At 38.1% G+C, this 15,258-nt stretch overlaps 1 protein-coding gene across 1 annotated transcript in view; it reads left to right on the top strand.

The window, feature by feature from the left end:
• The window catches only part of CDS1 (CDP-diacylglycerol synthase 1), a 71,670-nt gene that overhangs the window by 41,091 nt on the left and 15,321 nt on the right, over positions 1–15,258 (top strand). The window contains exons 6-9 of the mRNA XM_065914497.1: positions 7,781–7,839; positions 9,687–9,769; positions 11,831–11,918; positions 14,514–14,582. Of these exons, the coding sequence (XP_065770569.1) occupies positions 7,781–7,839; positions 9,687–9,769; positions 11,831–11,918; positions 14,514–14,582 (299 nt within the window). The remainder of the gene's footprint in view (positions 1–7,780; positions 7,840–9,686; positions 9,770–11,830; positions 11,919–14,513; positions 14,583–15,258) is intronic.

Below are 15,258 nucleotides of genomic sequence, written 5' to 3'. Positions count from 1 at the left end.
TAAAAAATAAAATTTGGACTATTCTTGATGTGAAAAAAAAAAAAAAATTATGGGACTTCACTGGTGGTCCAGTGGTTAAGACTCTGTGTTTCCTCTGCAGGGAGGGGAGGTTCAATTCCTGGTCAGGGACTAGGATCCCACCTGCTGTGTGGTATGGCCAAAAAATTTAAAAAATAATTTTTTTTTTTTAATGCTAAGGGTTGATCTTAGAACCAACTGCTGTTTATGACAGTCTATGAAAAATTGCTTTTATATCCTAAATTATTGGCTTAAAATGTACTTTTTGTGGAGATAATTATGTGTTTTCATGCAGTTGTAGGAAATAAGACAGGATGCTGTATGCACTTTGCCTAGTTTCCACCAGTGATAATATTTTGAAAAATTACAGTGTAAGATCACACCAGGATATTGACATTATTATAGTCTTACAAATGTACTTTTAAAACACATTTTTTTTTTAAATTGAAGTATAGTTGATTTGCAATGTTGTGTTAATTTCTAGTGTACAGTAAAGTGATTCACATATACTATCTTTTTCATGTGCTTTTCCAGTTTGGTTTCTTACAGGATATTAGAGTTTCCTGTGCTATAGAGTAGGCCCTTTTTGTTTATCTGTTTTATATATAGTAAACTGTATCTGATAATCCCCAAATCCTAATTTATCCCTTCCCCACCCCTTTTCCCTTTTGGTAATTGTAAATTTCTTTTCTGTGCTTCTGAGTGTCAGTTCAGTTCAGTCGCTCAATCGTATCCGACTCTTTGCGACCCCATGAACTGCAGCACGCCAGGCCTCTCTGTCCATCATTATCTCTCAAAGCTTACTCAAACTCATGTCTATCGAGTCGGTGATGCCATCCAACCATCTCATCCTCGGTCATCCCCTTCTCCTCCTGCCTTCAATCTTTGCCAGCATCAGGGTCTTTTCCAATGAGTCAGTTCTTCACACCAGGTGGCCAAAGTATTGGAGCTTCAGCTTCAGCATCAGTCCCTCCAATGAATATTCAGGACTGATTTCCTTTAGGATGGACTGGTTTAATCTCCTTGCAGTCCAAGGGACTCTCACGAGGCTGCTCCAACACCACAGTTCAAAAGCATCAATTCTTCAGTGCTCAGCTTTCATTATGGTCCAATTTTCACATCCATACATGACCACTGGGAAAACCATAGCTTTGACTACATGGACTTTTGTTGGCAAAGTAATGTCTGCTTTTTAATGTGCTGTCTAAGTTTGTCATAGCTTTTCTTCCAAGGAGCAAGCATCTTTTCATTTCATGACTGCAGTCACCATCTGCAGTGATTTTGGAGCCCAGAAAAATAAAATCTGTCACTGTTTCCTGCGTTGTCCCCATCTATCTGCCATGAAGTGATGGGGCCAGATGCCATGATCTTAATTTTCTGAATGTTGAGCATTAAGCCAACTTTTTCACTCTCCTCTTTCACTTTCATCAAGAGGCTCTTTGGTTCCTCTTCACTTTCTGCCATAAGGGTGGTGTCATCTGCATATCTGAGGTTATTGATATTTCTGCCAGTAATCTTGATTCCAGCTTGTGCTTCATCCAGCCCAGTATTTTGCATGAGGTACTCTGCATAGAAGTTAAAGGAGCAGGGTGACAATATACAACCTTGAAGTACCCCTTTCCCAATATGGAACCAATCTGTTGTTCCATGTCCAGTTCTAACTGTTGCTTCTTGACCTGCATACAGATTTCTCAGGAGGCAGGTCAGGTAGTCTGGTATTCCCATCTCTTTAGGAATTTCCCACAGTTTGTTGTGATCCACACAGGCAAAAGCTTTAGCATAGTCAATGAAGCAGAAGTAGATGTTTTTCTGGAATTCTCTTGCTTTTTCTATGATCCAGCAGATGTTGGCAATTTGATCTCTGGTTCCTCTACCTTTTCTAAATCCAGCTTGAACATCTGAAAGTTCACGGTTCATGTACTGTTGAATCCTGGCTTGGAGAATTTAAAGCATTACTTTACTAGCGTGTGAGATGAGTGCAATTGTGCAGTAGTTTGAACATTCTTTGGCATTGCCTTTCTTTGGGATTGGAATAAAAACTGACTTTTCTAGTCTCTGTGTTTCTATAAAATGCAACTTTGTAGTAAGCTAGGAGCTGCTGGGTTAAGTGATGAAACTTCTGATATAAAATATGCATGGTTTTCTATTGGATTGGCCAAAACGTTCATTTGGATTTTTCATAAGATGTTATGCAAAACCCAAATGAACTTTTTGGCCATTCTAGTATATCTGTTATCATTTCACACGTGTCTTAAATATGGTCCTATTAAAGTATCATAAGCACCCACTTTGTGTTTCTCTTGTTTTTTTAAAATTCCTGGTGCCTAATACAGGGTCTGGGATTTAGGTTCCTAACACACATTTACTGGATGAATGATCAAGAGGCTGAGAACCTGTACATCTAAACATAGTGCTTTTTAGGGATAATGTTTTTTTTTTTAGCATCAAGATTTTGGTTGCTGGGTCTTGAGGCCTTATTGGTTGATTCTTGAAGTGATTAGTGACATTTATGAGCTTAGTCCAGCAAATAAAGTTAGACTTTAAAATAGGAGTGAGGAAATAGAAAGTGCTCTGTTGAGATAGTTGTACCTTTCTTTCAAATTACGCTGTGAAAAATGTCTGGAATTCTCGTTAAACAACATTCCAAGAGACCCGTCCAAATTTTAGTTCTGCAGTGGTCAAATGAGTTTTATAGGTCTTAATAGATATAAAAAGCAGAGACCCCACAAGCTTTTTCATTGATGCTGAATTTTATTAAAACAAAATGTACTTGTATACAGGTCTGACCTACTCACCAAGGCCCAGCAGGTTAAATGACTCATTTAACATCTTCCCAGATGACTCACTGAGTAGGACCCAGAAGCCATTCTGGAACACTTTAGATAATTTTGTTGTAAAATGAATTTGTCTGATAGCAAAACAAACATCAGAGACAACATTTTCTCTAGAGTCTGGATATATTTTTAAAAGATCTTGGTGATTTGGATTTGGGGTTCTTTAGAAACAAGAGCAACCATGTGATTACATGTCTGGTAATGACAGGTGAATAAGCTTAAGATGTTGGACCCATAGTATCATCACCTTAAGATCTCTTTAGCCAACTAGTGAGAAGCATATTAAAGGCTAATTATGTTTAGTCAGGGTTTTTTTGCTTGTATTTGTGCATGGCTAACTATTTTGACTTCTTTTTTAAGACCCTTAAGGAGAGGTTGTGACTTGAATATAATACTTTGAATTCAAGAAAAATCACTGGACAGTGTAAGATTAAATTATGGTTAAAATTAATCCACAATTAAGAATTGTTTTCAGACATCCTGTATATCTTTCATCTCAAAGGATGTAGATGAAATCTTTGAAAGATATCACAAATCACTGTTCATGAAGGATTGTATCTCCAAAATCACTTATAGTGTGTGTGTGTGTGTGTGTGTGTGTGTGTGTGTGTGTGGAAAAGAAACGAAAGCTAGAGCTAAGTCATGTCTGACTCTTGTGACTTTGTGGACTGTAGCCTGCCTGGCTCCTCTGTCCATGGGATTCTCCAGGCAAGAATACTGGAGTGGGTTGCCATTTCCTTCTCCAGGGGATCTTCCCGACTCAGGAGTCGAACCCAGGTCTCCAGCATTGCAGGCAGATTGTTTACCAACTGAGCTATGTGGGAAGCCATATATATATATATATATATATATATATATTTTTTTTTTTTTTTTTTTTTTTTTTTTTTTTGCTTGTTTGTTTTTGGCTGTGCTGGGTCTTCGATGCTGCATGGGCTCTCTAATTTCCGTGAGCAGGGGTACTCTCTAGTTGCGGTGCGTGGGCTTCTCGTGGTGGTGGCTTCTCGTTGCATAGTACTGGCTCTGGAGCACAGGCTCAGTAGCTGTGGCTCATGGGCTTAGTTGCTCCATGATGGCTTGTGAGATCTCCCTGGACCAGGGTTCAAACCCGTGTCTTCTGCATTGGCAGGTGAATTCTTTACCGTGAATTACCAGGGAAGCCTTTCCACTTACAGATTTTTAATTAAACATGATTATAAGCTATTTACATATCAGTCTTATTTTATACCTTAAGCTCACTATGCAGATTAAAGGAAAACTTTCCCTGTATATTAGCTAATATAATGGTTGATTTGTGTGAATTTCTACACTGCATATTTAAACTTCTTTAAAACACCTCCGTTGTATTCTAGTGTCTGAATATGACAACACACAAAGCAGTGTGCTTCTGAATTGTTGAATACGATGTTTGAAACATTTCAAAGTTTTGGTTAGTTAGCGAAATGTAATGAAAAATACAGCCACGTAAAAAAGTAATCGATGAGTCAGTAACCTCCAGTATATAATCCTGCGTCTGTCTTTGTTTTTTGAGTTAAGGACTGCATGTGTTTACTGAATTGGTTAATCAACAATAAGAAATTTAAAAACTTTATTATTTCTTTATATTTTCTGTCTCTTCAATTAAAGTATGAGCTCCTTGAGTGGAATGACTATCTTATCCATTTTTTGTGTGTGTGTATTTTGTGTCTGCATCTTAAGTGCTCAATAAATATTTTTCAATTGTCTACTTTTTCTGAAATTCCCTCTATCACATCTTTTGGACTTCTCAATGTCTTTTTTTCTTCTTCAATTCACTTGACTCCTTAGACATCTCATTCTTTTTTATGCTTTCTGAATGTACCTCTCTTAAGTCTATTGGGGAACTTTGTCTCCCTAACCTCCTGGGAACTCCTTGATATTGGGCCACAAGATATATCCGTCTTTGCACTGACAGCCCCAGGCACAGTGCTGTGTATATAACTGGTAATTGGTCAGTGTGACTAAAAATAGTTATATATCAAGACTGTATGTTAGGAAATTTTTTCAGTGAACATTCTACTTTAACAAATCCTATGATTTTAATTGGAAATATAACTATAAAAATGTTCTTTATTAATTGGGGAAAAAGTAAAACTATTGATCCAAATATGCAAAGTTATCCTTTCCATAGATTTATTGAAATATAGCATGTATGTGTTCCATTTAAACAGAAAATGGGTGTGAACGAAGAAGTAAATGCATGTGTCTCTTTTTTGGATTATTTTTCTTTGACAATAATGTTTAACCTTAGATATGCTAGGAAAACAGTTTACATCCTCCTCCCCCAGATTCCAAGAATGGTATTATTTTAATACATCCACGAGTCAGATAGTTATATCCTTTATTAGAGCACCCTAAAATGCGGTGTGTTACTGGTGTATTTACCCATACAATTGGATCAGGTAAAACTGAGTTGCCAAGACTGTCCTGGATAAAATGATCATCAGGAAAGTATTGAATGAATCTGCTGGTTTGAAGAAGTGCTTAAGGGTGAGTGGTATATAATTTCAAGAACAAGAAAACCATACACGTTGGAGTAGTGTTCGTGAGGAGATAATTCATAATTAATGATGTTGAGAATTTCCCAAGGCTGCACTGGGAGAGCCAGCAAGGTCTTTTTCGACAGAAGGGGAGGTTCTGGAGGCTTTTAGCTCAGCCTTGCTTCTGAGTTGCCTTTACCTCATTAGCTCTGAAAGTGAAAGTCTCTCAGTCGTGTCCGACTCTTTGCAACCCTGATGGACTCTACAGTCCATGGAATTCTTCAGGCCAGAATACTGGAGTGGGTAGCCTTTCCCTTCTCCAGGTGATCTTCCCGACCCAGGGCTCGAACCCGGGTCTCCCACATTGTGGGCGGATTCTTTACCAGCTGAGCCACAAGGGAAGCCCCCATTAGCCTCTGAACCAAGTCCAGTCTGCGTTCGCCTGTAACCGTGGACCAAAGGCATAAAGCTGCATAGAAATTTCACTATTTCTTAAGTCACAAAAGAAATCTCCCTGCTATTGAAGAAAAATTTAAAAGCAGTGATTTTAAAAGCAAGTCTTTTATGCTGCAGGTGGTTTTAATGCCACGAATTTCGTGTTTTAGTGCCCCCTCCCCACCCCGCTGCCTTTCTTTCTCTGAGGAAAGTGACGTATGTCTCAGTTCGCCGCCGCTCAGAAAATGTTTCCATGTGCCTTTTGCAGTTGAACCAGTCAGATTCTACAGGTGGCAAATAGGAAGTGAGATAGGTTCTGGGAGCCAGTATGCATTCTCTTCCTTTACTATCACCCTTTACACTGAGATTTCAAATCAGTCATCAAAAACTAGGTGCAGGCAGTGGCTGTTTGATTCCATGCCCTGATGGGAGTAGTGTCAACCTCGCTTGCTCTAATGGGTAGAGCTCCCTTGGTAAGTACATCTTAGATATGCAGAGTCTAGTGTTTATTTCACATGGGGTGGATTAGTTGACCATTTGTTTTCTGTCTCAGAGAACTCGTGCTCTAAAGGTATTGCCGAATAGAACGCACGCATGGCTATTTAGCTGAAATTAAACTTGGCTCATGCATCTCTAACATCTACTTCTGTAAAAAAAAAAAAAAAGCCTTCAGAATAATGATGTAGTGATGTAGCGCCCACTTTACTGATTAGTGGGCAAAAAAGTGTATCATAGTGCCTCCTCATTATTTAACATGTAATTATTAGATTTTTGCTTCATTAGGTGGGCTTCCCAGGTGGCCCAGTGGTAAAGAATGTGCCTGCCAATGCCAGAGATGCAGGTTCAATCCCTGGGTCGGGAAGATCCCCTAGAGAAGGAAATGGCAACCCACTCCAGTATTCTTGCCAGGAGAATCCCACTGACAGAGGCGCCTGGTGGGCTACAGGGATGGGATCGGGAAAGAGTCAGATACAATTTAGCAACTAAGTAACAGCAACAAAAGTTCATTAGGTAGAATTTTTATTTAGTAAAATTTTATTGTAATTAATGTATAGACTATAGACAGAAACACAAATACTGTCTGTGCATCTTGAAATTGTTGAGCATTTTGTTTTGCTGTAATCATTATAATATGCTTCTGAGAATTTTTGAATCACTCTTAACCTGAATCTTGAGGATAACGGTTTATGGAACCACATGACTCTTAAGGGTCAATAGAATCTAAGGGTTTAACTCTTTTTTAGCTCCATGATCCACAGTAAATTAATAAATCCCTTTGTGTGTTTTTTTTCATCTGTAAAATGGAGATAATAATAGGTAACTACATCATAGGAATGTTGGAAGGATTAAATGAGTTAATACTATAAAAGGCTTAGACAAGTACATAGAACATAATTAAGTGTTCAAAGATGTTAGCTGCTATAATAATTATTATTAATTTTTATTTTATGTAGAGATTTAAACATTCTATATGTATACTTGATGGACTGATACACTGAATACATTTTAGTGAACTGAAATTCAAGGTCCAATTTTCCATGTCCACACATTAGCAAGGGACTGACTCATTTAATTAATGTAAGAGATGTTTATTGAATTTATGGCATGGACTATATCATGCATTTTGGAGAATACAGGATCATTTCCCTCAAGAAACTTCTATTTAAAATGCTTGATATAAGAGTCCTGTCCAGGAGACCAGGGTTTGATCCCTGGGCCAGAAAGATCCCCTGGAGAAGGAAATGGTAGCCTACTCCAGTATTCTTACCTGGGAAATCCCATGGAGAGAGGAGCCTGGCAGGCTACACTCCATGGGGTTGCAAAGAGTTGGACAAGATTTAGTGACTCAGCAATAATGTAAGAGTAGGAGAGATGGTCTGTGAGTGAGTAGCCAACATACAGCTAGATGTGGTACAGAAATTTGGCTTATATGAACTCATCGAATCTTAAAATTTGTAACAGGTTACACAACCAGCGCATGTTTTTGTTCTTGAACAGGTTTCTGCATGTTTGTGCTGAGCTTGGTGAAGAAACATTACCGTCTGCAGTTTTATATGGTGCGTATTAACCATTATTTTGTAATTACTATATGTAATAAAAACCTTCACCTTTATTATTATTTTTTTTCTGTAGTGAGAAAATAGGATCTAATCTGCTAATTGCCTATATGTGAGGGGTATTTGAATTTTGGATGACTAATATTTATAAATGTTTGAAGTTGAAATTTTTTTCAAGGATTCAGAATTTTTAACTGTTTTGAAAGTTTCCCCCAAATTTTTCCTTTGAATATTTTCAAAGGCTGTAAAATTAAAGTCAAGTATTTGGATTCCCTAGATCTGTAGAAATTTGAGGTGTTTCCATAGTCTCGTGAACAGTTAATAAGTCTCAGAAACATCTATCATATATTTGTATGGGAGGCACCTGTGTTTACTTGGGCTCAGCCGAGGCATAAGGGGTGCAGAGCTTACACTTTCCTGGTAGCTATGGTTAGTTATACGGTTGCATGATTCGTTTTGGCCAGAACTATTTCCTTCAGGGTATCCTTGAACCGTGTTCAGTGTCTTATGAAATGTATCACTGTATATGATGACCTCTTATTTTCTCAAAAGGTAGCTAATGATAAGAGTGTAAAATGACAAATGTAGTATCTATAAATTCATGTATTTGCTAGGTTTGTTGTGAATTTGGGGTGTAATTCCTATTCTTCATGCTTTGCTTCTCCCCACTAAGACACCCTGCTGAGCAACTGTTGCTGGAAAACTATAGTGTTTCCTATACATTTCTAATTTCTTGGGTTCTTGAGGGAACAAAAATGGTAAAATTCTCAGTGAAAACCTAGAAACCATCAAGACAAATTAGAAATAATAGAATCTACTGTGAAAATATAAATGGTACCTATTGGGAAAAATCATTTATGCATATTGAAGCAATCTAAGATAGAATTGGATCACTTAAGCAGATGAAAACAGAACAGAACAACCAATGTAATACATTGTTTGCTGCAATGGAAGATAGGTTTATTATGAATAAATCAAAATCATAAGAATTTTGAAAAGTCCTTTTATAACTTTCAGTAAAAAGTGTGAGAGACTCCCCTGGCGATCCACTGGTTAAGACTCCACAATTCCAGTGCAGGGGTTGCAGGTTTGATCCTTGATTGGGGAACTAAGATCCCACTTGCTGTGCAGTAAGAAAAGAAAAAAAAATCATGAGATTAATACATAGAAATATTAGCCCTTTTTGTTATTCTACTCATATTAATAATGCTAAAAGTAGCTAAAGTGGCTGTCTCTCAGGATAGATGGGATTGATGAAACAGAGGCCTTTTGACAATTTAAAATGGAGTACTGTCATTGAGCAGAGCTGTGAAGATCAGCTTTCAAGTATGAAAAGACTGGATTTAAGGGCAATTGATCCCTGCTGGTTTGAATCATTTGAAGTTATAAATAACTCTTTATGGGAAAATGTTAGCCATAGTGAACTCAGGGAAAAATCGTTTTCAGCATTTCTAATAACTAGAGAATGCAGTCAGAGTAAAATTTTAGTTCTTATCTAAATGCCATAGCAGTACTGTAAACTTGTCTTTACCACTTTAATCTCATGATTCAAGATGACAGTTTATTTTTTAATATGTCTTTTTAAATTTAGAGGTGTAGCTCGGTATTATTAGCATTCCATTTTTGTATAAATTAAGGTTACTTTGTTGAATATTTTTCATGGTTCTCAGGTTTCAGGAGGCACCAAAATGAAGGTAATTTGCTAATGGCATTTACTTTGTATGACTTTATCTTATGAAATTTGACCAGTAGTCGTGCTAGAAATTTGCGTTTCAGAATTGCTGTTGCTCCGTGGCCTGCCCTGATCTCTTGTGCTCATCGTTGTTGCGTTGTTGGGCTGTTAACAGTTCGCATGGACACATGTCACCTTACTGATAACAGTTACTCAGTCACATCTTGTCATCCAGAATCTGTTTGAAGGCATGATTTGGTAAGGGGGCGGTGTACGCTGCTTTATACTTATATATCTTTATAGCACTTTTAAAGCTCTTTTATGCTGAACTGTGTCTTACGGGGATTGCTACTAACATGTCCTATTTGTTGTCACTCTATTCCATTAAGATAAGTTCCATTTAACTGTTTGACTGGATTCCCTGGTGGCTCAGGCCTTAAAGAGTCTGCCTGCAATGCCGGAGACCCGGGTTCGATCCCTGAGTTGGAAAGATTCCCCTGGAGAAGGAAATGACAACCCACTCCAGTATTCATGCCTGGAAAATCCCATGGATGGAGGAGCGTGGCAGGCTATAGTCCATGAGGTCACAAAGAGTCGGACATGACTGAGTGACTTCACTTTCTGTTTGACAACTGAAGACAAATGCTTTGTTATCAACTGGAAAACTTCCTTTTTCAGGTTTCCAGTAAAATGCAGAAAACCCTCATAAAAGCTCCAAATAATTAAATACATTTTCAGGTGTTACTACACTTTAATATGACTCTTTTTTAAAAACAAAGAATTGAGTGTAAAAAGAGTGTACTCTTTACGTGGAATGCAAAAAGAAGGGGAAAGTTTGCTTTTCAGCAGACAGTGAGCTGGCAATGCATTTTCTTTGGGTGAAAGGTGGGTTAGTTCTCCTCTGCCTTTGTGTAGGTGTAGAGTGTCCAGGTTTCAAGTATTTGGAGTTACTTGCTAGTAACCTACTTGGAGTGGGTTGCAGATTGAGAAAGCATTTTTATTAGTTAAAAATTAGCTTAAGTTAAAACAATTATTATTCATTAAAAATAAGAGTGGAGAAAAACTTAAGATTTTAAGAAATCTGACTGTATTTTCTCCACATTCCTTTAAAACACAGTAACTAAAAACTTTTATAGTTGGTAGGTTTAGTCAAAATAAATCTGTTCCCTTGACAGGTTGGTGTTTTTTTTGGTGTGTGTGTGCAAAAAAATTGAAATCATTTTTTGGAATGATTGGAATCATATGGAAGATTCCAAGACTGCCTTCCATATACAAACTTTTCGTTGATGGGAGGCAATCACTGAAATTAGTAGATTCTGTACAGTTAGTAGGGTTTAATGCTCTTGTAGGCTAAGATAGCATTAAAACTGATAATTGGACAAGAGCTTGGTGTAAGTTTATCAGATTGTACTCTGACTGACTCATTTCTATTTTGAAAGGCTGCTTTTAAAAATTTCTTTATACTAATGGAACTTGTTCCTTTTGACTGAAACAAACAAACAAAAGATGCATGATGTGAGAATTGTGAGTGAAGTTTTATTTGGAGCCAAATGAGGACTATATAGCCCAGAGACAGTTTCTCAGATAACTCTGAGAAAGTTTTTCAGATAGTTCTGAGGAACTGCTCTAAGGAGGTCAGAGGGGAGGTCAGTATACATATGATTTTAGAGAAGGGGACACATACCACCAAGCATGCATTTTGGCAGAAGGTTGCTACTAATCACGAGGAGCAGCTGTCTCTGTTAATGATTTTAGTGCTGTTCTAGATATGAGAGTGAGTCTGATGTAAGAAATTGGCCTCATAAAATCTTCTCCTAAAAAAATGTCTAACTCTCTGAGGGCCTGTTCTGCCAGTTTTTCCTGGAGCACAGAGTGTCTCACTCCTGATCTTTGCCCTCAACTCCTTTCAGGATGTGTTAAAGGTCAGCAGAGGTCAGCAGTGGCAGTGACTGGTGACCTAATACTTGTAGAGCCAGATGGCAAGTGAGTTTTTAGTTGGCATTCCTCATAAAATGGAAATTTGAAAGTCCATAGCTATAGAAATTGATTGTTTAACTGTCAAGTTGATTATTTAATATTTTCACTGGCAATATTCTTCTAGTATGCTTATAGATTTTGCTCTGCCTAACTGCTAAATGGGCAAATTTGGTTGATATTTATTGTGTCTGTCCATCTATTAGCATGTGTTATGTTCTGGGCTAGGGTGGAGTATCATCCAAAGGATTATTGCATTGGTTCATTGAGTCAAAACATGTGTAAATATTTGCCATTTAATCTTACAGACTTCCTTCTGCTGACTTTTAATTTTTTTTTTTTAAGGTTCCTTGTTCCAATCTCAAGTGTTATTTGCAATGACATAACGGCTTACATTTTTGGATTTTTTTTTGGAAGAACTCCGTTAATTAAGGTAATGGAAAAACACCACAAACAAGTCCTTACCATAGCCTAGATGATTAGCTACTGGAAAAAATTCCCAATAGTTTGGTGCTGTTACACGTTGTTGATTTCTGAGGCGCTCTGCTTTTCCTTAGCTACCCTCAGCAGCCAGTGTTGAGGGCAGAAGTCTGTATTTCCCAGTGATTCCGTCTGGGTTTTTCATCAGCTGTTCTCTTGACTCCTGTCATTCATCCTCTCCCGTGAAGGCTCATGTCATTTTCCGCTGGCTTCTTTCCCTTGGCTATCATGTGGGTTTTTCATTCTCTTCCCCAACAACCCTCTAAACAGGCCTGTCCTTGACGCTGCCTTCCTCTCAAGCCATCTCATTTGTCTCCTCCTTTACTGAGTTGTTTGAGGGTGTATAACATACCAGCATCACATACGCATGTCCATTTGCAAGACTTTTATACCCAAATCCATCTCAAAAAAAATTGAGGTTCTACAATAAAAGCATTGATGAATAATGGAAGTGATAAGGAAAAGTGAAGATCAGAGACCGGAAAATACGCATGAGGAGACCACGTTGTTTTGTGTTAGATTTGCTTCTGTTTGGCTTCCCAAGTGGCACCAGTGGTAAAGAACCCACCTGCCAACGCAGGAGACTTAAGAGACGAGGGTTCGATCCCTGGGTTGGGAAGATCCCCTGGAGGAGGGCTTGGCAACCCACTCCAGCATTCTTGCCTGGAGAGTCCAATGGACAGAAGAGCCCGGTGGGCTACAGTTTGTGGGGTTGCAAAGAGTCGGAGACGACTGTAGTGACTTAGCACAGCACCATAGTCGATGGAGGCAAAAAGGGAAGTGAAATAATTTATAAGTTCCCATCTGGGGAAAAAAAGAAATCAATTTCTCATATAAAGACAGATCATTTTATAGAACTGGTTTCTTCAAAAAATAAAAACTTTTCATGTTGGGGCCTTATAAAGGAATTACTTGGTTTATATATTGGGCCAGGTCATTTATGACATTCCCACAAATGCATTAAGTGACTGTTTTGATGTTATGACATGAAGGCATTTTTGGAGGAACTGAGACAATTATTCAGATAGAAAACCTGTTTGTTCAGAGTGATGTAAGGATAGTTTATCATTCCCAGAGGAGTGTGTGGACTGCCTGTCCTTCAAAAACACCTTCCTTAAATTCTTCCCCACACAACATCAAGCTGAGCTGGTGAGCTGTAGGGACACTGGCCAGCAAACTATATATTTTTAGTTTCTGAAGTTGCTTCAGCACAAAAGCAAGTGGTGAAGTAGTCAAGGCTTCTATACCAGCTGAGAAGTTGTTGACTCAGGAGCCCTCCGAGGCTGTAGAAGACTCTACTGTCTGATTTTGAACGTCAATTTCTAGTGAATTACAAGGCTGAATTAGTTGTATAATGTAGCCAGATGTAATTATGCAAGTTACCCCTGAAATCAATATGATAGGGTCAATTTAATTTGATAAACTCTCTTTAAAATAATCAGCAGGCACTTTTGAATTTGAGTCAGCTGCTATTTCATGACAATAATACTGAATTATCCTAAGAGGTGGTGTATACCAGTCACTTACCTACGATGGAATTGTCAGATTGGTCAAGAAAGCCTTTGTGCTTTGTAAACTTCAGGCTGAGACTTCATGTACTTTAGCATATTACCCATTTCTATGTCAGAATATTTCCTCTGTTATTTGTTGGCTTCCGTCCTTACTGATCCACTGAAAGGGTTCTTAGAGAGTCCACCAGAGTGCTTTCCTGATGATCAGAACCCTGTACCGAGTCCTTATTTTCTAGAGCATCTCAGCAGTTAGCACTGTCTACTCCTAAATCTTTTTCTCCTGTCCCTGTTTCACCAAGTTCAAGACTTTCCTCCAGATTTCTCTTCCTGAATGCTCCAAGGACTAATACAATAATTGCAATCTGAAACAGATTGCAAAGGTATACAAAAGTATCCTTAGAAGCACAATCTGTTTCTTCATAGAGAATGACATATTCTGACCAAAGGAAGGAGGTTATGTGCCCTCTTGTGGGGCTGATCTGTACCTGGGCTATGGCGCATTTTGCCATTTCAGAAGGAGGTCTGTTGTAAGCATGGCATTTGGGAATGTGTGACGGTCTGGGGTTCTGCAGTGTCCACGTATTGTTGTACTAATCCCACTTTGATCAGTAGTAAGTCAACACAGACCATGTATACTTAGAGTGAATAGATCTCAGCCTTATTTCAAGAACTGCATTATTCTGGGAGTTTATATAAGCATGAACATCATGGGACAATTATTTCAGCATACAGTTTATAGTCCTTTGAGTGATGAAAACAAATTGAGGCAGTTTATAGAAACAGATATTCACAATATGTCAGATGTATGAGGGCCTAATATGTGTTAGACTCTACTAGAGAGATTCGCACAAATAAAACACAATCATGGACTGAAGGAAAGAGCGTTGCAAAGTCTTTCCAATATGAGGAAAAGGAGAGGTGTACAGGGTATTATGGGAATTCACTGAACATCTGTATCTGTGTTTTGTGAGTGTAATAACTCTCTTAAATTTTATTTTCTAATTTTATTTAATATAAAAAATAAATATCTTTTTCAGTTGTCTCCTAAGAAGACTTGGGAAGGATTCATTGGTGGTTTCTTTTCCACAGTTATCTTTGGATTCATTGTGAGTTTTACTCGGATTTTAATTTTATATTTTGAAAAATGGTAGCAAGTTTATTAATCTATTCTAAACCTAAAAGCGTTAAACCACAAAATGCTAATCATGTAGTAACTGAAGCCCACTCAACAGAATCCACAGTCATACCTGGAAGATAACTGTGGCTTCAGTTCCAGCCCACCACAATAAAGCAAGTAATGTGACTCAAGTGAGTCACATGAGTGTTTTGGTTTCCCAGTGTGTATAAACGTTACGTTTACATTTTACTGTTAGTCCTTTAAGTGTGGAATGGTATTATATCTTAAACAACAGTGTACACACCTTAATTTTAAAATATTTTATAGCCCGCCCCCCAAATGCTAACTAACCATCATCTGAGGCTGCAGCAAGTCATCATCTTTTTGCTGGCGGAGAACCTTGCTCTGATGTTGAGGCTGCTGACTGATCAGGGTGGGGGTTGTTAAAGGTTGAGGTGGCTCTGGTAATCTCTTTAACATAAGACAGCAATGAAGTACAGCATGTTGATTGTCTCTTCTCTCGTGGATGATTTCTCTGTAGCTTGCAGTGCTGACAGCATTTTGCCCTCAGCATAACTTCTCTCAGAATTGGAGTCAGTCTTCTCAAATCCTGCCGCTGCTTTATCAGCTAAGTTTATGTCATAGTCTATAGCCTTTGTTGTCAT

The sequence above is a fragment of the Muntiacus reevesi genome, chromosome 22 (genome assembly GCF_963930625.1).
Source record: "Muntiacus reevesi chromosome 22, mMunRee1.1, whole genome shotgun sequence".
Taxonomy (NCBI): domain Eukaryota; kingdom Metazoa; phylum Chordata; class Mammalia; order Artiodactyla; family Cervidae; genus Muntiacus; species Muntiacus reevesi.
This window is presented reverse-complemented; position numbering and strand designations above follow the sequence as displayed.